This window comes from Scyliorhinus torazame, chromosome 21 (genome assembly GCF_047496885.1).
Source record: "Scyliorhinus torazame isolate Kashiwa2021f chromosome 21, sScyTor2.1, whole genome shotgun sequence".
In the NCBI taxonomy this organism is placed as follows: domain Eukaryota; kingdom Metazoa; phylum Chordata; class Chondrichthyes; order Carcharhiniformes; family Scyliorhinidae; genus Scyliorhinus; species Scyliorhinus torazame.
The window spans coordinates 8,163,666-8,189,963 of NC_092727.1; the positions used below are offsets into that span (position 1 = coordinate 8,163,666).

A 26,298-nucleotide genomic window follows, 5' to 3' on the forward strand; every position below is an offset into this window, starting at 1 on the left:
GGTAAACTTCTATAATTCTGTGAACAAAGTATAAAGACCCCCCCCCCCCCCCAACCCGGCCCCACTCTGCCTGGGCTCCAGTTCCGCAGACTTTTTGTACCATGTGATCATTAAACGGGTGTCGCCTGAGGCAGTGAGTGTCAGCCAGCTATTGGACTGTGGGGTGGAGTCACATCCCCAGGCCTAATCCTCTCTTACAGAGCGTCTCAAAAGAAGACCGAGTGAGGGAGGGGTGGAGAGATTTGGGGAGGGAATTCCCAGGCAACCAATGATGGAGCAAAGGATGATATCAGAGCAGCGCAGAGATCTCGGATGGTTGTAGGGCTGGAGGAGATTACAGAGATGGGGTTTATCCTTGTCTGTCTGACTCAGCTTTATCCAGTGTGAAGGATTTTCCCACTTGGGTACAGGGAGCACCTCCAGATGCTTATCAGCAAAATGTCACACACTTGCCGTCACAGGCTAAGTGACAGTGCAGGAGGAGGCCATCGGCCTAACAATCTGCACCAGTCTTGGAAAGAGCATCCTACTGAGGCCCACGCTCCCACCCTATCCCCGTAACCAGGAAACCCCACCTAACCTTTGGACACTAGGGGGCAATTGATCATGGTTAATCGACCTAACCTGCATATCTTTGGACTGTGGGAGGAAACCGGAGCATCCGGAGTAAACCCATGCAGACCTGGGGAGAAAGTGCAAAGTCCACACAGTCACCCGAGGCTGGAATTGAACCCAGGTCCCTGGAGCTGTGAGGCAGCAGTGCTAACCACTGTGCCTCTGAAAATATTCAGTAAATCTTTGAGTATAACATGGACATCCGCACACACCCACACCCAATCCCCCAAGACTGGGGAGAGGTGCATATTATATTCAAACTTTATATTGTACTCGAAGATTTATGACAATTTTGCCATTTAGTTTTTTGCCAAATTTTGAAAAGCTCCACGCAAGTGAAGGAGCAGTGAAGATGTATCGTTGCCCAGATAATATTCAGCTTATTTATTGGATAGTGTTGGAATCAAATGAGATTTGAACACCTCTGAAGCACTCCGCTATTGAGCATTCTATTTCACACAAGTACAAAAATTATTCCTGGTTTCTCATGTGCCGAGAGAGTGCGTGTTGAAGCGGCTAGTTTGACTTGGAGGCAAAAGTGGTAGAGTTGCATAACCGGCCTTGAGGATTACAAAAGGGTTTGACCAGGTCAGCAAGGACAATTTTTTCGCTCCTGGGAGAATACAGAAATATTCGTAAATGTAATGGGAAATCCAGGAGAAAGCTCTTGGCCTAGAGAGTGGTGAAAATATGGAACTCGCTACCCCAGGAAGTAGTTTGGGGCAAATGGTGTCAATGCACTTCATGGAAAGCTGGATAAACGTATGAGAGAATAGAAGGATATTTTAAGAGTGAGATGAAGTCGAGGTGTGCGAAGCGTCATGGGGAGTGTAAACGTCAGCGTAGGCCAAATTGGATCAAATGGGCTGTAAGTTCTTTGTAATGAATTCCCACTCCAGGATAGCAAGTCGTCTATTTGCCAATAAACTGTCCCAGGGTTAAAGGTCACAACCAGTGTCCATGGAACTGCCTGACATGAGAGCAGAAAAAGTACAGGAGTGGAGGAGGGAATTGGTAAAGGTGGTCACACCTATTTGTGTAGTGTGCAATATTCCCAACACATGGAAAGATCAGCTTGGTCTATCAAACATACCCCACCCCCTCAATGTCTGGAGTGTCATCATTAGACACTTCCTTTCGCCCACGCGGACATGTGATCTCTTGGGAGAGGCAAAAAGACCCAAGTCCCCAAAAAATGGAAGCCTGAAAAATTCCTTTCCGATCCCCCTCAAACCTTATGGCCCCGTCATGGCTGGGAGAGGGGAATTCATCTTTGACCGGCACAGCAGCTGGTTCCTGGGTTAGGGGCAGCTTTTAATCAGGAAAATGGATTTATTAGGAAATGGAAAGTTCTGGAATATTCCCTCCTGAGATTATAGAATAAAGCAAACCCAATCTTCCCTCTCAACACTCTAGAAACGAAAAGAGATGTCCAGATGTAAATGCAATCTCAATCAAGGTTCTTCATTGGGAGCACACATGGGGCTGGTGAACCTTGTGATTAGTAGCATGTGTTTGAACGAGTTGTGTCTCATTCGCACATATCGAATGACGATACACTCCCACTGATAAGCTCTCATGAGATGCCCCCCAAAACGCATTTCATGATGGATCAGTTTGAAGTCCAGTGAATGGTTTTTCTGGAAAACCTTGTTATCAATACCATACAGTGCAAAGAACATCCAACCACACAACGAAAGTTAACCTACAATGCTTTTTTTTTCAAAAACGCCAGGTTGGTTAAATTTTGGCAAGATTGGCTAAATACTTGAACAGGAAAAAGGCTAAGCTGGGGGGGAGGGGGGGGGGTGGAGGGGTGTTGGCGAGAGCAGGCGGAGTGGGATTAATTGGATGGCTCATTCAAAGAGCCAACACAGATGCGATTGGCCGAATGGCCTCTTTCTATTCTGTCAAGATTCTAGATTTTTTCTAAATTAGTAGTTCAAGAGCTGAAACAAAACCTTTCTAACAATGATGAGCTACTCTCAGGCCTCTTCTCGAAACCCGCTCCCCCCTGCACCCCTACTCCAAAACCCACCCCTTGCCCGATTCCCTCTTTCAACCTTCTCTGGCTATACCACTGTTCTAATCTATAGGCTTCTGCATGGCGTGGATTTGAGAAGTGTGTTTTTTTTTTCTCTTTTTTTTGTTTTTGTTTTCAAATTCAGGAAAGGGTAAAACTTGATGCTGAGAAAAGAGAAGTACAGAGGCTACAATCGCAATGCCATGAGCTCAAGAACCAGCTTGATAACTGCCCTGAATCAATGAGGGAGCAGTTACAGGACCACCTTAAAAGGGTCAGTTTTACCTACCTCATTGGCTTTCACTCCCTGTGGATCATGTCAGCTCTCTGTCCTTACACAGTGGTTGATTCCAGGTACTTAATGTCACTGTAAAAAGGCGATTAGAGATCCTGGAATCAGAACCGTTTAATAACTTACATTAGCCCATACGCTATATAAAACCCAGGAGGTTTAGGACAGCTCAGAACGAATCTTGCATGATTGGATAAGTGTTGCATTTTGGTGTTTTTTTTTGTTGGTTGATTTAAATGGAATCCAACTCAATGGAATGCTTTTAAAACCTGCTCTTAAGAACATTATTAACTTTTCTTTAACATGATTAATATACTGCAACCGTTTACACGCAGGAGCTTTTGAAGGTTTATGTCGAAGCCTTGAACTAGATATTTTGACGATAGTTTTTGAGGGTATGAGCCTGCCAGAGAGATTGAGTAAACCAAGCTCCTTATACGGTGTAGGTCAGTCAGTAACAAATTGCATCCAGATCTGCTGGGAGGGTCTTCCAGCTCGATGTTCCTTCTCCCTGCCGTTAGTTACGGAATCTCTATCACGACTTTCCCCAGGAAGCGGAGACTCTCGAATCCGAAGCCAAACTGTTTGAGGACCTGGAGTTTCAGCAGCTGGAGAAGGAGAGTCGTCTGGAGGAGGAACGGGAGACGGTCAGCCATCGGCTTCTGCAGGACAAGGCCGAATACCAGCGCAGCACCATGCGGAGAAAGGTACAGGGGCCTGCCAGCGCCCCGACTTCCTGCTTCTTTACCTCTCCAAATTCATTAGCACGGGGCCATGCTAAAATTGCCCCTTACTGTCCAAAGATGTGCAGGTTAGGGTGGGGTTGCGGGGACAGGGCGGGGGTAGTGGACCTAGGTAGGGTGCTCTTTCAGAGGGTCAGTGGAGAATGGATGGGCCAAATGGCCTCCTTCTGTAGGAATCCTGTGGGTAGTGAACATGAGTCTGAATCCACCCCAAGCAGCCCCTTTCACAACCTCAGGATATTCCAAAGTGCTTTACGGAACTTTTTGAAGTGTATTCTCTGTTAGAATGTGGGAAAACCTGGCTGGCAGTTTGTGCACATCAAGATTCCTCCTCCCCCCCCCCCCCCCCCCCAAACAATGCAGCAATGTGAAAATGACCATCCTTGGACTCCTCTATTGCTGGGGGTTTGTGGATAGTCAGTCAACAAGTATATCAAGGACTGAGATCGATACTAAAAGAATCGATGGATTTGGGGCTCAGGCAGAATATTAGAGTTGAGATAAAAGGGTCAGCCATGACCTCATTGAATGGCGGAGCAAGCTTGAGGGGATGAATGGCATCCTCCTGCAACTATTATGCCCTTATGACTTGATCATTTGTTTCAATGATGTTGGTTGAGAAATATGTGTTGTCCCGAACTTTGGGAATATCTTCATTCCTCTTCTTCAGAGGGGTGCTCCAACCACCTGAGTGAGTTCGCGGGATCTCAGTCATTCAGAAGACAGCACCTCTGGCAGAGTAGCAGTGCTGTGGTATTTTACTGGAGTGCCGACTTGGGTTACCGGCTTATTCATGTCCACCTTTATTCCACAGGACAAGGTTTCTGCCTTAGAGAATCAAGCCAATCAGATCCACTATCAGGCTGTTCAGGAGTGTGACAGGTTGACCAGGGAGAAAAACGCAATGACACAGCTGCTTCAGAAGGTATTGACATCTAGAACAACAGAAACACTGGATCGGAAGGAGGACTTTCTGCCCGTCGGACTCATGCTGGCTCCCTGTGCTAAACCTAATTTGTTACTGCTTCTGAACAGATAGTGGGGCTAAAAAGGGTAAATTGAGAAGGACAGAATAGCCTCCCATTCCATTGAGTTGAGGGGATTGAGGGGTAATCTGATTGAGTGATTGAAGATGATTAAAGAAATTGAGAGGATAGGTAGAGAGTAACTATTTCCTCCTGCAGGGAGAATCCGGAACCAATGGGGGAAAACCTTAAAATCCTAGCCAGGCCATTCAGGGTGATGTCAGGAAGCACTTCATCAAACAAAGGTGAGCGGAAATCTGGAACTCTCTCGCCCAAAGATTGCTGGGTTTAGGGGTCAATTGGAATTTCCAGAGCTGCGATTGATAGATTTTATTTAGGCTGCAGGAAAACCTGAGTTAAGATACAGATCAGACACGATTGGATTGAACGTTGTAACAAGCCTGGGAGACTGATTGGTGTCCTGGTCCCATGTTCCTTCCTTCCGCACCTTTGCAATAATGATTGTATCTGAAGAGTAATATACACTCTGTGTGAAGCAGGGGTTAAATTTCAGCCGACCTGTTGTCAGCACTTCCAGTGGTGTCTCCCCTGCCCCAGGACCCAAAGATTAAATTCCTGATTCGTGAACGCCTTGGTAATGGGAGTGAATATTGACAAGGGCGATAAGGAGATAGCAGGAGGTGAGGGATTAATTTGATAGCTCTTTCAAAAGCCAGTAGGGGTACAATTGGCTGAATGGCCTCTTTCTGTATCAATGCATGATCATTCTATGATGATGCCTGTCCCACGGGGTGTGTATGGAGAGATGACGTTCTGATCTGGGTCGGCTGGATGGATCGGGCAGTCTTTTCCTGCTCACGATTAATGTTTCCAGGTGGAGGGTGTTGTGTTCTGTGTTGTGACTGTGGTAATGATGTACACAGAACATTTACTTCTTTAACTTGTGGGCAGCATGGTAGCACAGTGGGTAGCACTGCTGCTTCACAGCGCCAGGGTCCCAGGTTCGATTCCCGGCTTGGGTCACTGTCTGTGTGGAGTCTGCACCTTCTCTCTGAGTCTGCGTGGGTTTCCTCCGGATGCTCCGGTTTCCACCCACAAGTCCCGAAAGACGTGCTTGTTTGGTAAATTGGACATTCTGAATTCTCCCTCAGTGTACCCGAACAGGTGCCGGAATGTGGCGACGTGGGGCTTTTCACAGTAACTTCATTGCAGTGTTAACGTGAGCCTACTAGAGACAATAAAGATTATTAACTTCTTATCTAGAAAGATGTTTTATTAACAAACACGTGGAAAGATAATAACTGGCTACTAAATGAATTCAGTGAATTCTCCTGGAGCTACTCTAAGTGCGACTATTCTCTTGTACGACTTACTACCAATTGGCGGGTGGCTAAAATCACATGGTAGATCTCTATCGCCACCTGCTGGTCGGAGGTCGTACCGATAACTATATACACTGATAAACAACTATATACATTAATGTGTACATGCTTATCACCACAGAGGGTGGTCAGTCTGAGGGCAGAGGTCTTCCCTATACAGTGTTCAGCACATCCTGCTGCAATGACCAATATTCAAGTTGTGTGGTTAATCCCTGCGTTACTGTGGCGCTATCCTGCTGCCGTTTGTGAGGCACACTTCGAAGCTTCAGTTACCATCTAATTTCACCTGGACGGGCAGCACGGTGGCACAGTGGTTAGCACTGCTGCCTCACGGCGCCGAGGTCCCTGGGGTCACTGTCCGTGTGGAGTTAGCACATTCTCCCCGTGTTTGCGTGGGTTTTGCCCCCACAACCCAAAGATGTGCAGAGTAGGTGGATTGGCCTTTAATTGGAAAAAATGAATTGGGTACTCTAAATTTATTAAATAAATAAATAAATAATAATTTCACCTGGACTCTCAATCTCATCCAGGCAGGATTTTCACCCCCACTTTGGGGTGAGCAGGGTGGGTGCGAAAATGTGCCCTACTGACCAGTGTGCCGGTTCAGCAGAACAACCTCTACCCTGAGCCATTTAGGCATGATGGTTGTCAAAGGGCATCGATCCACTGGCAAATTACAGGTAACTAATTGAGGGAGTTTAATGGAAGCCTGTTGCATGCCCCTTTCCCCCCCTCCCACTTCCATGTGTTGAAGACTAGGCCAGCTGCCTGAATGTGACCCAGTGGCAGAAGACCAGGGCGTGGCCCTGCCCTCCTGCCTGACTACAGCCACACGCTGAGAATACGTCCCTCCTCCGCAATCGTCACATGACCGCTGACTCCACTTTTTAAATTTAATAGGTCAAAGGTCGGCGAGATGACACCTCAAGATGGAAGCACCCTCTCTGACTCTCACCTGAAAAGGCAGGCTGCAGCTCCTTCTGTGCTGGAGAGCCTCCTGTTGGTCCTCCAGCTTCGAGAGTCTGTCTGCTATCCTTAATTGCACAGTGAGCCCGCCCGCTGACCCTGAATTGGCCAATTTAGGGAAGATCACTGCCCAATGACTGCTCCCCCCCCCCACCCTCCCCACCCCCGTTCTGAGCCCCATTTGACTGTGACATCGGGGTCCCAACTTAAGACTCAAGTTGGCGTACATGGGGTTTAATGACAATGGTTTCCTAATTTGCAAACCTGTTCCCTCCCAGGAAAAAGACAAACTGGCAAATCTGGAGAGACAGTACTTCATAGTGACTGGCGGCAAAACCTTTTGCAAAGGCTCCACAGCATTAAAGGAGGTAAAGTGATCTCACGTTATTGCGGTTTCTGTTTGGCAGACTGGCAGAAGGTGAATTTATGAAATGTTTTATTAAGTCAATCAAGGGGATTTTCCACTCATTGTGAATTATTGTGAGGTGCACCAATTGTTTCATAGAATCATAGAGTTACTATAGAATCACTCGGTCCATCGAGTCAGCCCTACCTAGGCCCAGCCCCCACCCTATCCCCGGAACCCAACCTAACCTTTTGGACACTAAGGTAAAATTTAGCGTGACCTGCACATCTTTGGACTGTGGGAGGAAACCGGAGCACCCGGAGGAAACCCACGCAGACACGGGGAGAAAGTGCAGACTTCGCACAGACAATCACCCGAGCTGGAATTGAACCCGGGACCCTGCTGCTGTGAGGCAGCAGTGCTAACCACTGTGCCACCTTGCCGCCCATGTTGCCATGTCAGGGGACAGAGCGCGTTATTGCTGAAATGCTGTAATAGGTCCGTTCCAAGAGCTTGGTGGACCATCTGATCAACGTCTTTCCGACTCACTCCACTTAATTCATCTCAAACAAAATCTCTTGTGCACATTTTTCCTGTCCCCATGCTCTCAGCCGCCCCCCCTGCTCCCCTCACCCTTCCCACCTCCCAGTCGCTCTGAGGGACTTTCCCCAAAGCGGCATCTCTGACACAGCACCTTGTACCAGCAGGAAATTCTAACTTATAGACCCTGAGCACCCAACACATCACTGAGGTGTTCCGCAAGGAGATAAGGCAGTGGGAATGTGAAATGCCATTGAGACTCGATCACAATCAGTAACAAGAGTAAAGGGAGTTGGTTTGTTGGAATGGAATTTAATAGGGACTCTGTAAAATGTTAGAGCGGGGTGGGATTTATCAGAACTGAAAGGGGAATTTGGAGCAGTTCACCTGATCCTTTAATACCACCCAGCTGGTGCCAACGCCAGAGTAATTGTACCAGATTTGTTAATGTTGGCATCAGGAAGATACGGGGTCGGCAGAGTGGGTGGGGGGGGGGGGTCTTTACCAGGAGCACAGGGACGTCTATTTTACACCATCCAGTGTCGGAGGATAACTGGGCAGTGTTTAAAACAGATGCCGTTTGCCCCTTACCCATTTCCACGGGACAGGAGCCGGTTTTACCACCAGGGCATTTTAACCCAGGTTTCCCAGAATGAGCCATTCCAAATCTAACCAGCTTAGTTTGTTGGTAAATCCCAAGCGGCAGAGTGGAGAATCCCGCCACCAGCAAACGGCACGGCCAAATTCTCCGTCCTCGTTAGCAGCGGTAGCCCAGCAGACTCGCAACCGACAATCCAGGCCTATGTTTCACCTGCAGATTTATAACAAAAATCAACAAGGCCTGTTCAGGAGACGGGCTGTTCAACCTCGTCAGTGAAGGTCGACACCGTACGTCGTAACTTTTCCACTCATGGTCTACCGGAATCCATCGTCTCGGATAATGTTACTCCCAGTGAGAGAATTCCAAGCTTTTTCCAGGGCTAACGGGATCCGGCACATAAGGACCGCTCAATACCACCCTTCATGTAACGGGTGGGCTAAGAGAGCTGACAGAACTTTGAAACAAACCCAATGTACAGGCAATCAGATCGGCCGCCACAGCACCGCCTTTCCATTGTTTTACAGCCCTGCAACATTTACCCCCCCCCCCAATAACAATCTGTTGTTATCCCCAATGTGTATCACATTCTCAATAGTTAACTTGTTGTTAAGTAAGGGATTTAAGGGGGGGAGGGATGTGGTAGCACGGCACCTTTAAGAGGGTCCGGCTTGTACCCCCATATGATGGGGTCTGAGCCAATCGCTCGGGAGAGCGCGAAGCCTGACCAATAGCACGCCAGCGCAGGGCCGGGCAGCAGAGCTGCGTTACTCTGTGCCAATATCGTGCTTGCCTTTGTCTTCATTCATAAACCTCTTTTGGTTTACACCAAACGCCTGCAGCGTGTAGATCTCGAACCATCACAGAAAGGAATTTGTGCTATGAGAAGTTGAGTACCAAATCTTGATGGACTTTAAAAAGTAATTAAAAGAAAATTATAGGAGCTGCCATAATGTAATTTCCAGAAATTAATGGCTAGCTCTTTCAAGGAGCTTGCACAGGAACGATGGGCTGAATGGCACAATACATCCTCATCACAGGGAGATGTCAGAACAGCAATCGAGTTACATTGTACAGTATGTGTATCGTAAACTCAACTGGTCAATGTTTATGCTCCACATGAGCCACCTCGCAGTCCTATTCATCCCAGCATGACTTTCTCCCACATACTTATTTATCTACCTTTTAAACAGCAACATGCTATTTGCAACGCCTGTGGAAGCGAGTTCCACGTTCTCAACTCTGAGTACACAGTAAAAACATTCTGGTTATTGTGAAGTTATCTCTGAAGCGTGTCTGTTAATCACTTTTTCATTATTGTTTCCTGTGGACGATGTTCCCCTTTGGTGATCAGAAATATCCACACAGATAGTTCAGTCCCTCTTGCTGTATGTACAGTCTGGAAAACCCATTTCTAACAATGGGTACATCCTCCTCTCGTTGTTGTTAATTTTGTCCCAGGTTCAATCTTTGTGCTACTGTGGTTAGTCCTGTTGCTTCACAGCGCCAGGGTCCCAGGTTCGATTCCCGGCTAGGGTCACCGTCTGTCCAGAGTCTGCACGTTCTCCCCGTGTGTGCGTGGGTTTCCTCCGGGTGCTCCGGTTTCCTCCCACAGTCCAAGGATGTGCAGGTTAGGTGGATTGGCCATGATAAATTGCCCTTAGTGTCCAAAAAGGTAAGGTGGTTTAAAAAAAAAATAATTTTCATTAGGATTTTCACAAAATATCAACAACAGAATGAAAAAGAAACCCAATAGAATGAAATACAGAACAAAGTGGGCAGCACGGTAGCACAAGTGGATAGCACTGTGGCTTCACAGCGCCAGGGTCCCAGGTTCGATTCCCCGCTGGGTCACTGTCTGTGCGGAGTCTGCACGTTCTCCCCGTGTCTGCGTGGGTTTCCTCCGCAGTCCAAAGACGTGCAGGTTAGGTGGATTGGCCATGCTAAAAATTGCCCGTAGTGTCCATAAGGGTTGGGAGGGGTTATTGGGTTGCGGGGATAGGGTGGAAGTGAGGGATTAATGTGGGTCGGTGCAGACTCGATGGGCCGAATGGCCTCCTTCTGCACTGTATGTTCTATGTAATCTATGTAATCTATGTAAAAGTAAAACAACCCCCGTGCCCCCCCACCTCTATACGTAAATAATAAATTAACACCCCGAGTTAACACAAAGCAAACATAGCAAATATATACACCCCCTCAGACCCCCCAGTGTAAACAAACAAAAATAGAATAGAGCGACCCCTCCCCCCCCCCCCCGGGGTTGTTGCTGCTGACCATTGTCGACCGCTCTGCCAGGAAGTCCAAGAACGGTTGCCACCGCCTAAAGAACACTTGTACCGATCTCCTTAAGGCGAATTTCACCCTCTCCAATGTTCTGGGCAGCACGGTAGCATTGTGGATAGCACGATTGCTTCACAGCTCCAGGGTCCCAGGTTCGATTCCGGCTTGGGTCACTGTCTGTGCGGAGTCTGCACATCCTCCCCGTGTGTGCGTGGGTTTCCTCCGGGTGCTCCGGTTTCCTCCCACAGTCCAAAGATGTGCAGGTTAGGTGGATTGGCCATGATAAATTGCCCTTAGTGTCCAAAATTGCCCTTAGTGTTGGGTGGGGTTACTGGGTTATGGGGATAGGGTGGAGGTGTTGACCTTGGGTAGGGTGCTCTTTCCAAGAGCCGGTGCAGACCCGATGGGCCGAATGGCCTCCTTCTGCACTGTAAATTCTATGATAATCTATGAAACCCCTCCTTGGTCATCCACGCGCCCACACCCCACGCCCGGCCCGTTCCCCACAGCGGCAGACCCCCGTCCCAACACCCTCTACTTGCTCCAGCTCCCCCTTGACCATAGCAGCAGCAACCTGGTCCCCCAACCCCCCCCCCCCCCCCCCCCCCCCCCCCAGCTGCTTTACTCCCCATTGCACTCCTGCAAGTCAGCTGACTCCTGCTGACCCTGGATGCTCCCGCCTCTCCTTCGACTCCTCCCATTGTGGGACATGCCCTCCTCCTCCATCACCCATCCACAGGCTCGCCGCCTCCCCCTTCCATCCCAAGCATGGGAAACAACCCTCGCTTCTATGATATCCCCGCCCCGGCCCCGCCCCCTCCAGTCTTCAGCGCGGGAAAAAGCCCACGTTTTCCACCTGCCCGGCCCCGCCACCTCTGTCGCAGCTCCTTTTACAGGCCCAGTCCCCTCACCCCCAACTCGGGCCTCTCCCTCCCCCGCGGGGCGCGTCCTCCCGACCGGCCATCCACCTCTACTCCATTTACTTAGCACCCTCCAAGAGCCCACCCGACAGACCCAACCAAAACAGTGCCCAACCCATCCTAACCACCCACAACGAACCAAACAGAAATAAGAGCAAAGAACCCCCCCTCAAAGTGTAACAACCCAATAGCAATCCCCGACCACCAATCCCGACCCTCAGTTTGTGTCCAGTTTCTCGGCCTGAAGAAAGGCCCACGCCTCCTCCGGAGACTCAAAATAATGGTGCCGGTCCTTGTAGGTGACCCATAGTCGCGCCGGCTGCAGCATGCCAAACTTCACCCCATTTCTGTGCAGCACCGCCTTCGCCCGATTGTACCCGGCCCTCTTCTTCGCCACCTCCGCACTCCAGTCCTGATATATCCGAACCTCCGCGTTCTCCCACCTGCTGTTCCTCTCCTTCTTGGCCCACCTGAGCACACACTCCCGATCGACGAACCGATGAAACCGCACCAGCACCGCCCGCGGAGGCTCGTTAGCCTTGGGCCTCCTCGCCAGCACTCTATGGGCCCCTTCCAGCTCCAGGGGCCCCTGGAAGGACCCCGCTCCCATCAGCGAGTTTAGCATGGTGACCACATAAGCCCCCACGTCCGACCCCCTCCAGCCCCTCCGCGGATCGCCACCCCCTGGGCCGTCTGGGTCTCCAGCAGCTTGTCGATAGAAGCCTTCATCGGCTCCAGCAGGTCCACTTTAATCTCCCTGAAGCAGCGCTGGATAACCTCCTGCTGCTCCTGCGCCCACTGCATCCACGCTGCCTGGTCCCCGCCCGCCGCCATTTTGCTCTTCTGCCCTCGCACCTTCTTTGGGTTCACCACCACTTTTTTAGTCGCCCCGCTCCTGGTCCAAGCCATACACTGTCGGGCAACTATTGCAATCTCCTTCCCACACCGGGAAACGTCATAAAAATGCCGTTGGGGGCCCTGAAAAGAGCCCAAAAGTCAGGTTTTAGCGGGAGCTGCCGAATGTGCGACTTAGCTCCGCATAGCCGCAACCGGAAGTCAGGTAAGGTGGGGGTGGAGGCGTGGGCTTGAGTAGGGTGCTCTTTCCAAGGGCCGGAGCAGACTCGATGGGCCGAATAGCTTCCTTCTGCACTGTAAATTCTATAATTCTATGATCTCTGCTTGACTCTGTGTAAACTGCAATTGGCTTCTATATTGGGAAGAGAGCAATCCCTCTATTCCCATTGCTCCACGTTTCTCCCCACACTCCATCCATTTCCTTCCCTCTATCCATCCCTCTCACTCCCTTCATTCCTCCTCCACTCATTCCACCCACCTTCTTCCATCCCCTCCATCCTCCCATATTCCTCCCTCATCCATCTCACTTGATCCCCTGTAGCCCCCCCCACTCCCTTCATTCTCCTCTATCCCCCTCCCGCTCCGTCTCACTCACCTCTCGCCTTCGAACCCCTTCCATCCTCCTTCCTTTCTTCTGAACACAATTGACTGCCTGTGTGCGGACAGTGGGGCCTTCCCTGTTCGAGGAGCCTGCTGACATCCGCAATGGTACAGGAGGACAGTCAATGCCAGCAGCAGCATACCCGAGTGTGAGAGAGGTCACCTTCAGGGAATGAGAAATTAGCAGCAGCAGTGGGAGATTTAGGAGTGTGACATTGAATTAGTGAACTCTCAGACGAGCGAAACATGAGGCGTCCTGAACAATAATACTCTGAATTAAACACATGCCATTTTCATTCACCGCAATGCTACTTCAACCTTTGCCCTTTGAACAGGAAATGCTTCACATCACAGAGCCTAGCGACATGTTAGAGGAGGCTAAATTCCAGCATTGCTTGCCAGGAAAAGCAACTTCTGTATCCCCCTCTCCTTCTACCCCAGCGTACCCCAAGATACAGGAGGTAACTGCACTAACACTGCATGCTACATGTTTGCTTTTAAAAAAAACCTTCTTGTGTTCATTCTGACACTTGCACTGATGGTCAATGGAAGACGTATTGTATACTGGACTGAATTGTGCAATGTGTTTAAACAATTGTCCTATTATTTCACGGGCCTGGAATCTCAATCATGGTAGATTAGGGTTGCCAACTCTGGCTGGGCCTGTTCCTGGAGGATTCATCAAATGACCTCTGCCTCCAGCTGTTCCCTTATCCAAATAGACTTTTTTTTTACAACTATCAAAGGACGAACAAAATGTTCAAGCAAAATTGAAAAAAGGAAACTTTTGCTTTGATGACCCAATGATCTTTTGCTCTCAGCTATATCCTGGTGATTAACCTGTAATCCTTGGAGACTCCAGGACAATCCTGGAGGGTTGGCAACCTTATGGAAGTTGAGTAAAAGTCTCTTTTGCGATCTGGTTCGACTTTAAGATACACCCGAAATTGAGGTTTGGGCAGTTATTTCTGACTAGCCTTGTCTACTTTCTTACTCCTTCCAACATCAGTGATGGTTTCCACTTTTGCTTTTATTGTTCATTTCACATCTGAAAGTCTGCTCCCCATATCCAAACTCGCATCCTCTTCCTCACTCGTCCTTTTACTCACTGGCCCACACTGGCTTCCAGTCCAACATCCTCTCAAGTTTGACATTTTCAGTATTTCTTTCAAATCCCTCCATGGGCTTGCCTCTCTCCTATTCCTATAGCCTCCTCTTAACTCTTCTAAACTCCAGTGGATACAAGCCTGGCCTGTTCAACCTTTCCTCGTAAGACAACTCACCCATTCCAGATATTAGTCTAGTAAACCTTCTCTGAACTGTTTCAACCTATCTACATGGGCGGCACAGTGGTTAGCACCGCTGCCTCACAGCTCCAGGGTCCTGGGTTCAATTCTGGCCTCAGGTCACTGTCTGTGCGGAGTCTGCACGTTCTCCCCGTGTGTGCGTGGGTTTCCTCCGGGTGCTCCCGTTTCCTCCCACAGTCCAAAAATGTGCAGGTTAGGTGGATTGGCCATGATAAATTATCCCTTTGTGTCCAAAAAAGTTGGGTGAGGTTACTGAGGGACCCGGATAGGGTGGAGGCGTTGGCTTAAGTAGGGTGCTCTTTCCAAGGGCTGGTGCAGACCTGGTGTGCCGAATGGAGTCCTTCTGCACTGCAAATTCTATGATTCTCACCATTCTCTAGGTAAAGATATTTGTCCTGAATTCTTTATTGGACAGATTTGTGGAAGCCTTATAGTTAGGACCTCTCATTTTGGTCTCCCCCAAAAGTGAAAACATTTCCTTGATGGCTAATCTATCAACCACCTTCATCGTTTTAAGGACCTCTATCGTTTTACCCCCACCCTCCTGTTCTCTCGAGAAAAGTCCAGTCTTTCCTGAATGTCGTGATCTCTCAGTTATAGCAAACATAATTATTTCATACAAACTCTCAAAATGTGCACTCAGGAAATGGTTACCAGATTTATTTCTTTTGCTGTTTTTCCAATTTCCTTCTCTCCTGAAACTCTGTTGACTCTGGGAAGAAATATCGTTCCCTGAGCTGTCGCCGTTGTTGCCAGTTGGCCATTCTCACTGTGTCAGCCCGGATGTTGACCCACAAATTGAAGAGGGAGGCCAGCACGTCCTGACCTGATGTCCGCACACCTGCCCTTCCCAGCAGAGCTCGCTGGCTAGGACTTGGAGAGCGAACTGATCTTTTGTTCCCTCTTTAACCAGCAACTCTGAGGCCAAGATCTTCCATTTTATTTGCAACTACATCTGCCTGTCTCTTCAATCTTGTGCCAGATGTATTTTGCAGCCGTAAACAATCCGTCCTCCTCAAAACTTCTACAGTATCTATGGGTTGTCTAAGTTCCCTTTATTTCCTTTTCTGCTTGTTCTAGGAAGCTTCTCTTCAGCCATTGAGGGTGTCTTTTGAGACCTGGACAAGAGGCATAGGACCCGGAGGCGGCCATTCTTTTAAAAAAAATAAAAAATTTAGAGTACCCAATTCATTTTTCCAATTAAGGGGCAATTTAGCGTGGCCAATCCACCTATCCTGCACATCTTTTGGGTTGTGGGGGAGAACGTGCAAACTCCCCACGGACAGTGACCCAGAGCCGGGATCGAACCTGGGACCTCAGCGCCGTGAGGCTGCAGTGCTATCACTGCCCCACCGTGCTGCCCTGGAGGCAGCCATTCTGCCCCTCGAGCCTGTTTCTCCATCGGATTCAATCACGTATAACTTAACTTGTTACGACCACGTGAGGAGGGGTAAAAATTGACTCCCCCTAATTTGCCACTTCAGGCCTGGCTGTAACAGAGTTCTGTTGTCAATTTAGCGAGGGTATGCTTTACCAATGCTGCAGGAACAGACAGATTTTCTGAGTTTAAATCAAAGAACGAGATAGGTTTATTGGAGCTACTTCCCGAATTTAAAAAAAACTCCTCTACTGTGTGACCTTCAGCTGCTGCACCAAAGCAGGCAGAGAAGGCCTCCAGGCTTATGAGGACCCAGGGACTAACTGGAAAATCCCAGCTGGCCTGCTTTAATTGGTGTGAAAGGTCCGTATTGAGCTTAATTGGCTATTCACCCCCTTGCTGTACCCCGCTTCCCACCTCCACTCTCCAGTGAGTTAGCATGCTGACCAAAGAGGCGATCATTAACTCTCGCCCACCTTTGTTCGCAGCTTTGGTGGATGCTCAAAGTTCTGCTCGCGGTGTCAACATCAAACAACCCCTTGGCACTCACAGTGCTGGTTAGATAGAGTAAAACTCTTTCTCTATTGCTTCATTAGCAGCTCACTCCCCATCGCCCCCCCCTCACTGTCTGCAGTGTGGACTCCCTACAGGATGTGGCTTCTTTGGCAGCACTTCCCAAACCCACGACCTCTGTCATCTGGTAGGTCAAGGATATCAGTCACATGGGAACACCGTCACCTTTTTCCCTCCAGGTTACACGCCATCCCTGCTTGGAAATATATCGGCCATTCCTTCTCTATCTCTCGGTCGAAATCCTGGAATATTTTCCAAACAGCCCTGTGGTGTATTTGAACCACACGGGCTGCGGCGGTTCAGAGGCACCGCCACCTAAAGGGCATTTAAGCATGGGCAATAAAAACAATGTCCACATTCTAGGGATTAATTTTAAAGAATATGCCACAGCACCCAACCCTAGGATGAATCTCCTTTTGGGACCAGTTTCCCACACCAGCCTTTCTGCGGTCTGAGGGAAAGTCCACCTCGGGAATCCAGTCTGTGGTGTAACGGTCGGTAACCACTCAAGGTACTTTGACATGAAGCTGTGGATTGCTCTTAGAGGCTCAATCTCCAACGTATCAGCCTGGGTTACATTGAAACCAAGATCACAATGATGACGGATCAGTGATCAAACACACTGTGATATATCACCACTTTAATCTGGTCTATTAATTTCCCAGCTTTGCACGACAGGTTCCTAATACGTCCACGCCAATTCTCTTAATTATGTCCTGAATGTTCATTGTATAAATTAATATGAATAATTAAATGTAACAGCAGTATTTCTTGAAATGTGAGCATAATTGACAATTTTTCGAATTTAATTGAACATTTATCGTTCCTCCCTAATTGCCCTGGAGAAGGAGGTGATGAGCCTTTTCTTGAACCTTGTGGCGTATGGACACCCACTCTGCTGGTAAGAAGGGAGGTCCAGGATTTGGGACCAACGCCAATTCGAGAACAGCTGATATATTTCCAAGTCAGGATGGTGCGTGCCTTGGAACTTGCCAAGGTGGTGATGTTTCCAGGCATCTGCTGCCCTTGTCCTTCTAGGTGGTAGAGGTAGCGAGTTTGGAAGGTGCTGGCGAAAAATAGCATGTTGCCGTTCGATAAGCAGAAAACAAATTAATTGTGGATATGATGATGCAAAACGAAAATACCTCTGGGCCAAGTTGCAATGAGGATTCCTGACATCAGCCACAGAGAGAGAGAGAGAGAGAGCAAAGAGAGAGAGAGGGCTTGTGTCTCAATGTTGCATCCGGTGAGCTGCTGTTCACTAAAGACAAGAATCCATTATGATTGGAGACGGTGGGAGCTGAAACAAAGAAATCAACAGAGCTCGAACAGTGTGATAGTTTAGAAAATTACATTAATTATAGAAATGAATAGTGACTTTGTTATTTTTGGGATTCATTGGAAATGGTGAAGAATGGGGGAAGAGATGACTTTAGCATTGGCAGCTAAATTACACGCTAGGTTTGAGCTTTTGTCTTCAAAAATAAGAATTTTTTTTTCCTCATAACATTGCAACATGGGGTGGACATTCAATCCCTCAATTCTGTCCCAGCATTCAGTTAGATTGTGGTTGACCTGTCCCTCAACTCCATTTCCCCATTGTTGTCCCCATATCCCTCGATGCTCACACCCAACAAAAGTCTACTGATCTCAGTCTTGAACATTTCAGCCACACAGCCTGGTTTGTTAAGTAATGGGTTAAGAGACATTGCAATTAGTTGTCTCATTTATGTTGGGGGGGGGGGGGGGGATCTCCCCTTGGGGAGTTCCTCACCTCAATGTTTTCTATTCTCCCAATCCAGACTCAGGTGAAGCATGCTCAGTTAGTCCCAGTTTTCAAATCCCTCCATTGCCTACACCCTCCCTATTTCTGCAACCCTCTCCAGCCCCTCAACTCTCTGAGATTGCTACGCTTCTCCAATTCTGGCCCCCTGAGCACCTTAAAATGTAATCATTCCCCTATTGGTGTCCATGCCTTTAACTACCTCAGGCCCATCCTCTCTCTCCTTTCTCTTCTCTCTCTTTTTTCTCTCTCTCCCCCTCTCTTCTTTGAGACAAAGCCTTGACCAAGCCATTTGGCCTTAATGCCTCCTTATGTGGTTTGGTGTAAAACCTAGGGCGGGATTTACCACCCCCTCACGTGTTTTTCAGCGGGGGATGTGACCCGCCGGCCCATTGTCAGCGGGATTTCCCAGTGTCAGCATCCCTTGCCGCTAGGAAACCTGTTGCCGGCGTGGGACTGGAATTCCCGCCAGAGTGAACAGCCGGTAAATCCCACCCCTAGTCTGAAAACACTCCTCCGAAACACCTCGGCACCTTTTACTACATTCATACGCGCGATTAATGTTGTTCATAAAAGCAAAATACTGCACATGTCGGAGATTCTGAGATAAAAACAGAAAGAGAAACAGTTTCAAATCCAATATGACTCTCCTTCAGGAATGTTGTTGGAGAGCCATGGAATCAGCATCGGCCGCATTTGCCACCTGTTCTTTCGTCCCCCGTATCCCTGTCAGTATCAGCACCTTCGGGAAAGAAGCCAAACTTTCAGGGAAAAGTGAATTTCCCCACAGCAGAATTCTTCTCAAATGGGACATTTTTAATTGCTTTCCAACCTAGAAGAGAGACGAGTTAAATGTGCCACCGTCTGGAGGTTCCCCTCCCAGTCGCTCACCATCCTGACTTGGAAATATATCGGTCACTTCTTCACTGTCGCTGGGTCAAAACCCTGGAACTCCCTCCCTAACAGCACAGTGGGTGTACCTACACCCGTATGGGCTGCAATGGTTCAAGATGGCAGCTCACACCACATTCTCAAGAGCAATTAGGGGTGGGCAGTAAATGCTAGCCTAGCCAACGAAGCCCACATCTCATGATTTTTTTAAAAAGTCAACAACCAACATTACCTCAGCCCCAACAGTGAATTATTAACATGTCTTCTTAATATTCTTGACTAAAAGTGATTGAGATTTCTTCCCGTTCTATTGTGTTATATCTTTGAAAGCAGTAAGCTCTGACTCCAATGTCTTAATCTTTTTTTCTCTGTCTCTTTGCCTTACATTGCTCTCTCATTTTAGGAGTATATGAAGCTGGCTGACGTGTTTAAGTTCTACAGTGACATATACAGCACCAGCCCTGATGCTGCACTCTCTGCTTCCGCACTGCGTTCTCTGCCACTTTCTGTACCTCCAACAGCCCAAGAGGTACATGTTTGCCTGCACGCTTTGTTTTCACTGTCCAGGCTACAAGTTGGCTGCCTATCCCCTTGCCTTGACTGCATGCCTTTCATCAAACGTTTAAAGATTCAGCTATCACCTCACAGTTAATAATCCATGACCTCATCATTGTTGGACTCATAACCCAAAGGTGGACTTTGCAATTGGCAAATATAGAAGGATCAATAATGGATCCAGGGAATAGACTTAAGGATTGGTGCAATAGTTGTGTCCTGCCAGTAATTAAATATTCTATGCAATATTGACAGGGCAAGATACATCCGGCATCAGAGGGTTTCATGCCTCAGGTAGTATTAGAGGATGAAGGTACTCCCTTGTGTGATGTTTGAGGATAATGATACTTCCCCATGTAGTATTGGAGGTTAACAATACTCCCAGTGTAGGATGAGAAGATAACAATACTCAGTGCAGTATTATAGGTTAACAATACTCCCAATGTAGGGGCAGCACGGCGGCACAGTGGTTAGCACTGCTGCCTCACGGCCCTGAGGACCCGGGTTCTATCCCGGTCCTGGGTCACTGTCCGTATGGAGTTTGCACATTCTCCCCGTGTTTGCGTGGGTTTCGCCCCCACAGCCCAAAGATGTGCAGGGTAGGTGGATTGGTCACGCTAAATTGGCCCTTAATTGGAAAGAATAAATTGGATACTCTAAATTTAAATTTAAAAAAAAACACAATACTCCCAATGTGGTATTGGAGGTTAACAATACTCCCAGTGTAGTATTAGAGGTCAACAGTGCTTTCAGTGACTGCTGCCTCACAGCGGCGAGGTCGCAGGTTCGATCCCGGCTCTGGGTCACTGTCCGTGTGGAGTTTGCACGTTCTCCACGTGTTTGCGTGGGTTTCGCCCCCACAACCCAAGGATATGCAGGGTAGGTGGATTGGTCACGCTGAATTACAAAGAACAAAGAAACGTACAGCACAGGAACAGGCCTTTCGGCCCTCCAAGCCTGTGCCGACCGTGCTGTCCGTCTAAACTTAAAAACTTCTACACTTCCTGGGTCCGTATCCCTCTATTCCCATCCTATTCATGTATTTGTCAAGATGCCCCTTAACTGTCACTATTGTCCCTGCTTCCACCACCTCCTCCGGCAGCGAGTTCCAGGCACCCACTATCTTCTGTGTAAAACACTTACCTCGTACATCTCCTCTAAACCTTACCCCTCGCACCTTAAACCTATGCCCCCTAGTAATTGACCCCTCTACCCTGGGAAAAAGTCAGGGGTGAGCTGGCAAGGTGGATACAGAACTGGCTAGGTCATAGAAGGCAGAGAGTAGCAATGGAAGGGTGCTTTTCTAATTGGAGGGCTGTGACCAGTGGTGTTTCACAGGGATCATGTCCAGACTATCCACTCTGTCTATGCCCCTCGTAATTTTGTAGACCTCTATCAGGTCGCCCCTCAACCTCCATCGTTCCAGTGAGAACAAACTGAGTTTATTCAACCTCCCCTGATAGCTAATGCCCTCCATACCAGACACCATCCTGGTAAATCTCTTCTGCACCCACTCCAAAGCCTCCACTTTCTTCTGGTAGTGTGGCGACCAGAATTGAACACAATACTCCAAGTGTGGCCTAACTAAGGTTCTATACAGCTGCAACATGACTTGCCAATTTTTATACTCAATGCCCCGGCCAATGAAGGCAAGCATGCCGTATGCCTTCTTGACTACCTTCTCCACCTGTGTTGCCCCTTTCAGTGACCTGTGGACCTGTACTCCTAGATCTCTCTGACTTTCAATACTCTTGAGGGTTCTACCATTCACTGTATATTCCCTACCTGCATTAGACCTTCCAAAATGCATTACCTCACATTTGTCCAGATTAAACTCCATCTGCCATCTCTCCACCCAAGTCCCCAAACGATCTAAATCCTGCTGTATCCTCTGACAGTCCTCATCGCTATCCGCAATTCCACCAACCTTTGTGTCGTCCGCAAACTTACTAATCAGACCAGTTACATTTTGCTCCAAATCATTTATATATACTACAAACAGCAAAGGTCCCAGCACTGATCCCTGTGGAACACCACTGGTCACAGCCCTCCAATTAGAAAAGCACCCTTCCATTGCTACTCTCTGCCTTCTATGACCTAGCCAGTTCTGTATCCACCTTGCCAGCTCACCCCTGATCCCGTGTGACTTCACCTTTTGTACCAGTCTGCCATGAGGGACCTTGTCAAAGGCCCTTACTGAAGTCCACATAGACAATATCCACTGCCCTACCTGCATCAATCATCTTTGTGACCGCCTCGAAAACTCCATCAAGTTAGTGAGACACGACCTCCCCTTCACAAAACCATGCTGCCTCTCACTAATACGTCTATTTGCTTCCAAATGGGAGTAGATCTTGTCTCAAAGAATTCTCTCCAGTAATTTCCCTACCACTGAAGTAAGGCTCACCGGCCTGTAGTTCCCTGGATTATCCTTGCTACCTTTCTTAAACAAAGGAACAACATTGGCTATTCTCCAGTCCTCCGGGACATCACCTGAAGACAGTGAGGATCCAAAGATTTCTGTCAAGGCCTCAGCAATTTCCTCTCTTGCCTCCTTCAGTATTCTGGGGTAGGTCCCATCAGGCTCTGGGGACTTATCTACCTTAATATTTTTCAAGACGCCCAACACCTCGTCTTTTTGGATCTCAATGTGACCCAGGCTATCTACACTCCCTTCTCCAGACTCAACATCCACCAATTCCTTCTCTTTGGTGAATACTGATGAAAAGTATTCATTTAGTACCTCGCCCAGTTCCTCTGGCTCCACACATAGATTCCCTTGCCTATCCTTCAGTGGGCCAACCCTTTCCTGGCTACCCTTTTGCTTTTTATGTACGTGTAAAAAGCCTTGGGATTTTCCTTAACCCTATTTGCCAATGACTTTTCGTGAGCCCTTTTAGCCCTCCTGACTCCTTGCTTAAGTTCCTTCCTACTTTCCTTATATTCCACATAGGCTTCGTCTGTTTACAGCCTTCTAGCCCTGACAAATGCCTCCCGTTTCTTTTTGACGAGGCCTACAATATCCCTCGTTATCCAAGGTTCCCGAAATTTGCAGTATTTAGCCTTCTTCCCCACAGGAACATGCCGGTCCTGAATTCCTTGCAACTGACATTTGAAAGCCTCCCACATGTCATATATTGATTTACCCTCAAACATCCGCCCCCAATCTAGATTCTTCAGTTCCTGCCTAATATTGTTATAATTGCCCATTAATTGGAAAAACAGAATTGGGTACTCTAAATTTATTTTAAAAAACAGTGCTTTCAGTATACTATTAGAGAATAACAATACTCCCAGTGTAGTATTAGAAGATAACAATACTCACAGTGCAGTATTATAGGGTAACAATACTCCCAGTGTAGTATTAATATACTAGATAAGAGTGAACCAGTGGATGTGTTATATTTGTATTTTCATAAAGCTTTTGACTTTTGATGAAGTCCATATAAGAGGTTAGTGTGCAACATTTACATGCATGGAATTGGGGGTAATATATTGGCATGGATTGAAAATTGGTTTGCGTACAAGAAATAGTGAATAGGAATGAGTAAATGGGTCTATTTCTAGGTGGCAGGTGGTGACTAGTGGGGATCCACAGGGATTAGTGCTTGGGGCCCCAGCTTTTCACAATATACATCAATGATTTGGATGAAGGAACGAAAAGTAACATTTTCAAGTTTGCTGATGACACAAAACTTGGTGGAAATGTGAGTGGTGAGGAGGGTGTTAAGAGGCTACAAGATAATTTGGACAAATTGAGCGAGTGGGCAAATACATGACAGGTGCAGTGTAATGTGGATAAGTGTGAAGTTATACACTTTGGATGGAGAAACAGAATGGAGTATTATATAAATGGTGATAGATTGGGGAATGTTTATGTACAATGGGACTTGGGTGTCCCAGTACACCCTCACTGAAAGCAAGCATGCAGTTATTGAAATCCGATATGGAGGCAAATGGTCTGTTGGCCTTCATTGCAAATGGACTTGAGTACAGGAGCAAGGACATCTTACAGAAGCTGTACAGGGCCTTGGTGAGGCCACACCTGTATTCTGGCGTGTAGTTTTGGTCTCCTTATCTAAGAAAGGATATACTTGCCATAGAGGGAGTGCAATGAAGGTTCACCAGTCTGATTCCTGGGGTGGCAGGATTGTCATATGAGGAGAGATTGGGTCGACTGCGCCTGTATTCACTGGAATTTAGAAGAATGAGTGGGGGTCTAATTGAAACATAGAACATTCCGACAGGGATGGACAGACTGGATGCAGGAATCGTGATTCCTCTGGTTGGGGAAGTCTAGAACGTGGGACTACAATCTCAGGAGAAGGGCTTGGCCATTTAGGACTGAGATGAGGAGAAGCCTCTTCACTGAGAGGGCGGTGAACCCAATTCTCTACCACACACTGTGGAGACCATGGCACTGAATATATTTGTGAAGGAAATAGATGTTCCGAGGCACGACAGGTGTCAATGGATATGGGGAGCGCGCTGGAGTATGGTGTTGAGATAGAGGATCACAATAATCATATTGAATGGTGGAGCCAGCTCGAAGAACTAAATAGCCCACTGCTGCTCCTATTGACAACAGCAGCCAATCAAGGGTTGGTCCCTTTGGGATAAGGTGGAAGTAAATTGGGATAAACGATTACTATCAAAAGGATCCACATTAGACATTTTGTCAACCATTACGATATAAATTAGTGACTAATTCACCAATAGCTGCCTTCAGTCCAAACGAGACAATCCACATATTTACAGAGCATGAATAGGATAATTAGAGGTACCTGGACCATCACTGAGACATCATTAATGCACAATTACTTAATCTTTTTCAATCATTCCATCAATATCCCGCATGGTGAATGAAAGACTTGCTGCCTCTATCTCCTGGCTCCTTCTCTATCCTGGATACTGGCAGACTGAAACCTGCCTATGAGGTTCCATGATATTTTTGGGAAGCCTAGAACCCGATCCTACAATGGCTTCCGATGGAACTGTACCCTCTCAAAGCCCATCTCCATGGCAACGTGAATCACAGGCCTTATATCCAGGTAGAAAAACTAATTAGCTATCCTTTGGTTCCCAATTTCACTGTATCTTGAATCTATAGACAGTTTAAAGTATAACCATTTACAAAACCTGACATTCCTGACGCTTTCCTGGGACTTGGGAGTCTAACAGCCTGTTCAGCGTCAGCACAGATGATTTTGCCATTTTCGACAGGCATAAACACCTTGCATTGTCTTTCCAATGAAGTCACCTGAGCCTCCATTTAAGCTTTGCAACCAGGCTCCCCAGGCTTGTTGTCAACAGAATTCAGGACAAGCCACATGACTTCTTTCCTCCATTTTACTCTAAATTAGAGACACAGTCAGATAGCATAACCTTTTAAAACCACACATTTGTAACAAGTGGCATGATTTTAATAGTACTGTTGCCAACTCTTTGAACTGTTTCCCAAGGCAGGATCTACACTGATCCTCAATAGTGTCACTTTGTCACCAGTTGTGGTTGCCAAGACCATTTCCTGATAACTTTTAGAAATAGATGCTCTATAAACTCAAAGCTTCTGTAGCTCTAGGACTTCACTTCCTGGTTGCTGCTTGTAATTGCCACCTGTTGAAAGTTCCTCACTTGTTTGCAAATGTTCGGGGCTTATTTTTTTAAATTAAATTAAATTTTTAAAAAAAATTTAGAGTACCCAATTATTTTTTCCAATTAAGGGGCAATTTAGTGTGGCCAATCCACCTACCCTGCACATCTTTGGGTTGTGGGGGCAAAACCCATGCAGACACGGGGAGAATGTGCAAACTCCACACGGACAGTGACCCAGAGCTGGGATCAAACCTGGGACCTCAGCGCCGTGAGGCAGCTGTGCTAACCACTAGGCTACCGTGCTGCCCTTAAATGTTCGGGGTTTAATGACGGTCACCATTAGACCCGGTCCAGGTGGAGTGCAGTCATGTGATTCTAATGGTTGTTGGTTGTTCCACACTGGCAAAAGTGCCACGAGATGTACTGATAATCTTACCTTAAGGAGGGAGGGCAAACTGGAGCTAGTTAGCATAAGAACTGAAGGAGCCTTTCAGCTGCTTGAGCCTATTTTGCCATTCACTTAGATCATGTTTTATGTGGCTGTTAACTGCATCTACCCACCTTGGTCCTTTAACATTTAATACCTTTACCTAACAAAAATATATCAATCTTAAATTTGGCGTTTTCAATTAACCTCTGACCTCATCAGCTATTTGGAAAGAGTGTTCCACTCTTTGTGTATGGTGTGTGTGTGAATGGATAAATGCCTGGATAAACCCTGAATGATTCAGCTCTAATGTTAAGATTATGCCCCCTTGGGCAGCACGGTGGCGCAGTGGGTTAGCCCTGCTGCCTCACGGCGCCGAGGTCCCAGGTTCAATCCTGGCTCTGGGTCACTGCCCGTATGGAGTTTGCACATTCTCCCCGTGTTTGCGTGGGTTTCGCCCCCACAGCCCAAAGATGTGCAGGATAGGTGGATTGGCCACGCTAAATTGTCCCTTAATTTGAAAAAATAAATTGGGTACTCGAAATTTATTTTTAAAAAAAGATTCTGCCCCCTCTTGTTGGTACCAGCTGCCCAGCGCAATCCTCCGGGATGCTCCATCCTGATATTCCCCAAAGAAATG

The 26,298-nt window shown here is 47.6% G+C and overlaps 1 protein-coding gene across 27 annotated transcripts in view; it reads left to right on the forward strand.

Annotated features, from left to right (window-relative positions):
- The window catches only part of phldb1b (pleckstrin homology-like domain, family B, member 1b), a 405,781-nt gene that overhangs the window by 322,654 nt on the left and 56,829 nt on the right, over positions 1-26,298 (forward strand). For 15 of the 27 annotated variants that reach the window (XM_072486416.1, XM_072486401.1, XM_072486404.1 and 12 more), the window contains 6 exons: positions 2,784-2,912; positions 3,482-3,637; positions 4,488-4,598; positions 7,286-7,375; positions 13,485-13,610; positions 19,485-19,610. In XM_072486416.1, the coding sequence (XP_072342517.1) occupies positions 2,784-2,912; positions 3,482-3,637; positions 4,488-4,598; positions 7,286-7,375; positions 13,485-13,610; positions 19,485-19,610 (738 nt within the window). The remainder of the gene's footprint in view (positions 1-2,783; positions 2,913-3,481; positions 3,638-4,487; positions 4,599-7,285; positions 7,376-13,484; positions 13,611-19,484; positions 19,611-26,298) is intronic. The other 12 variants (XM_072486410.1, XM_072486411.1, XM_072486426.1 and 9 more) reach the window with 5 other exon arrangements.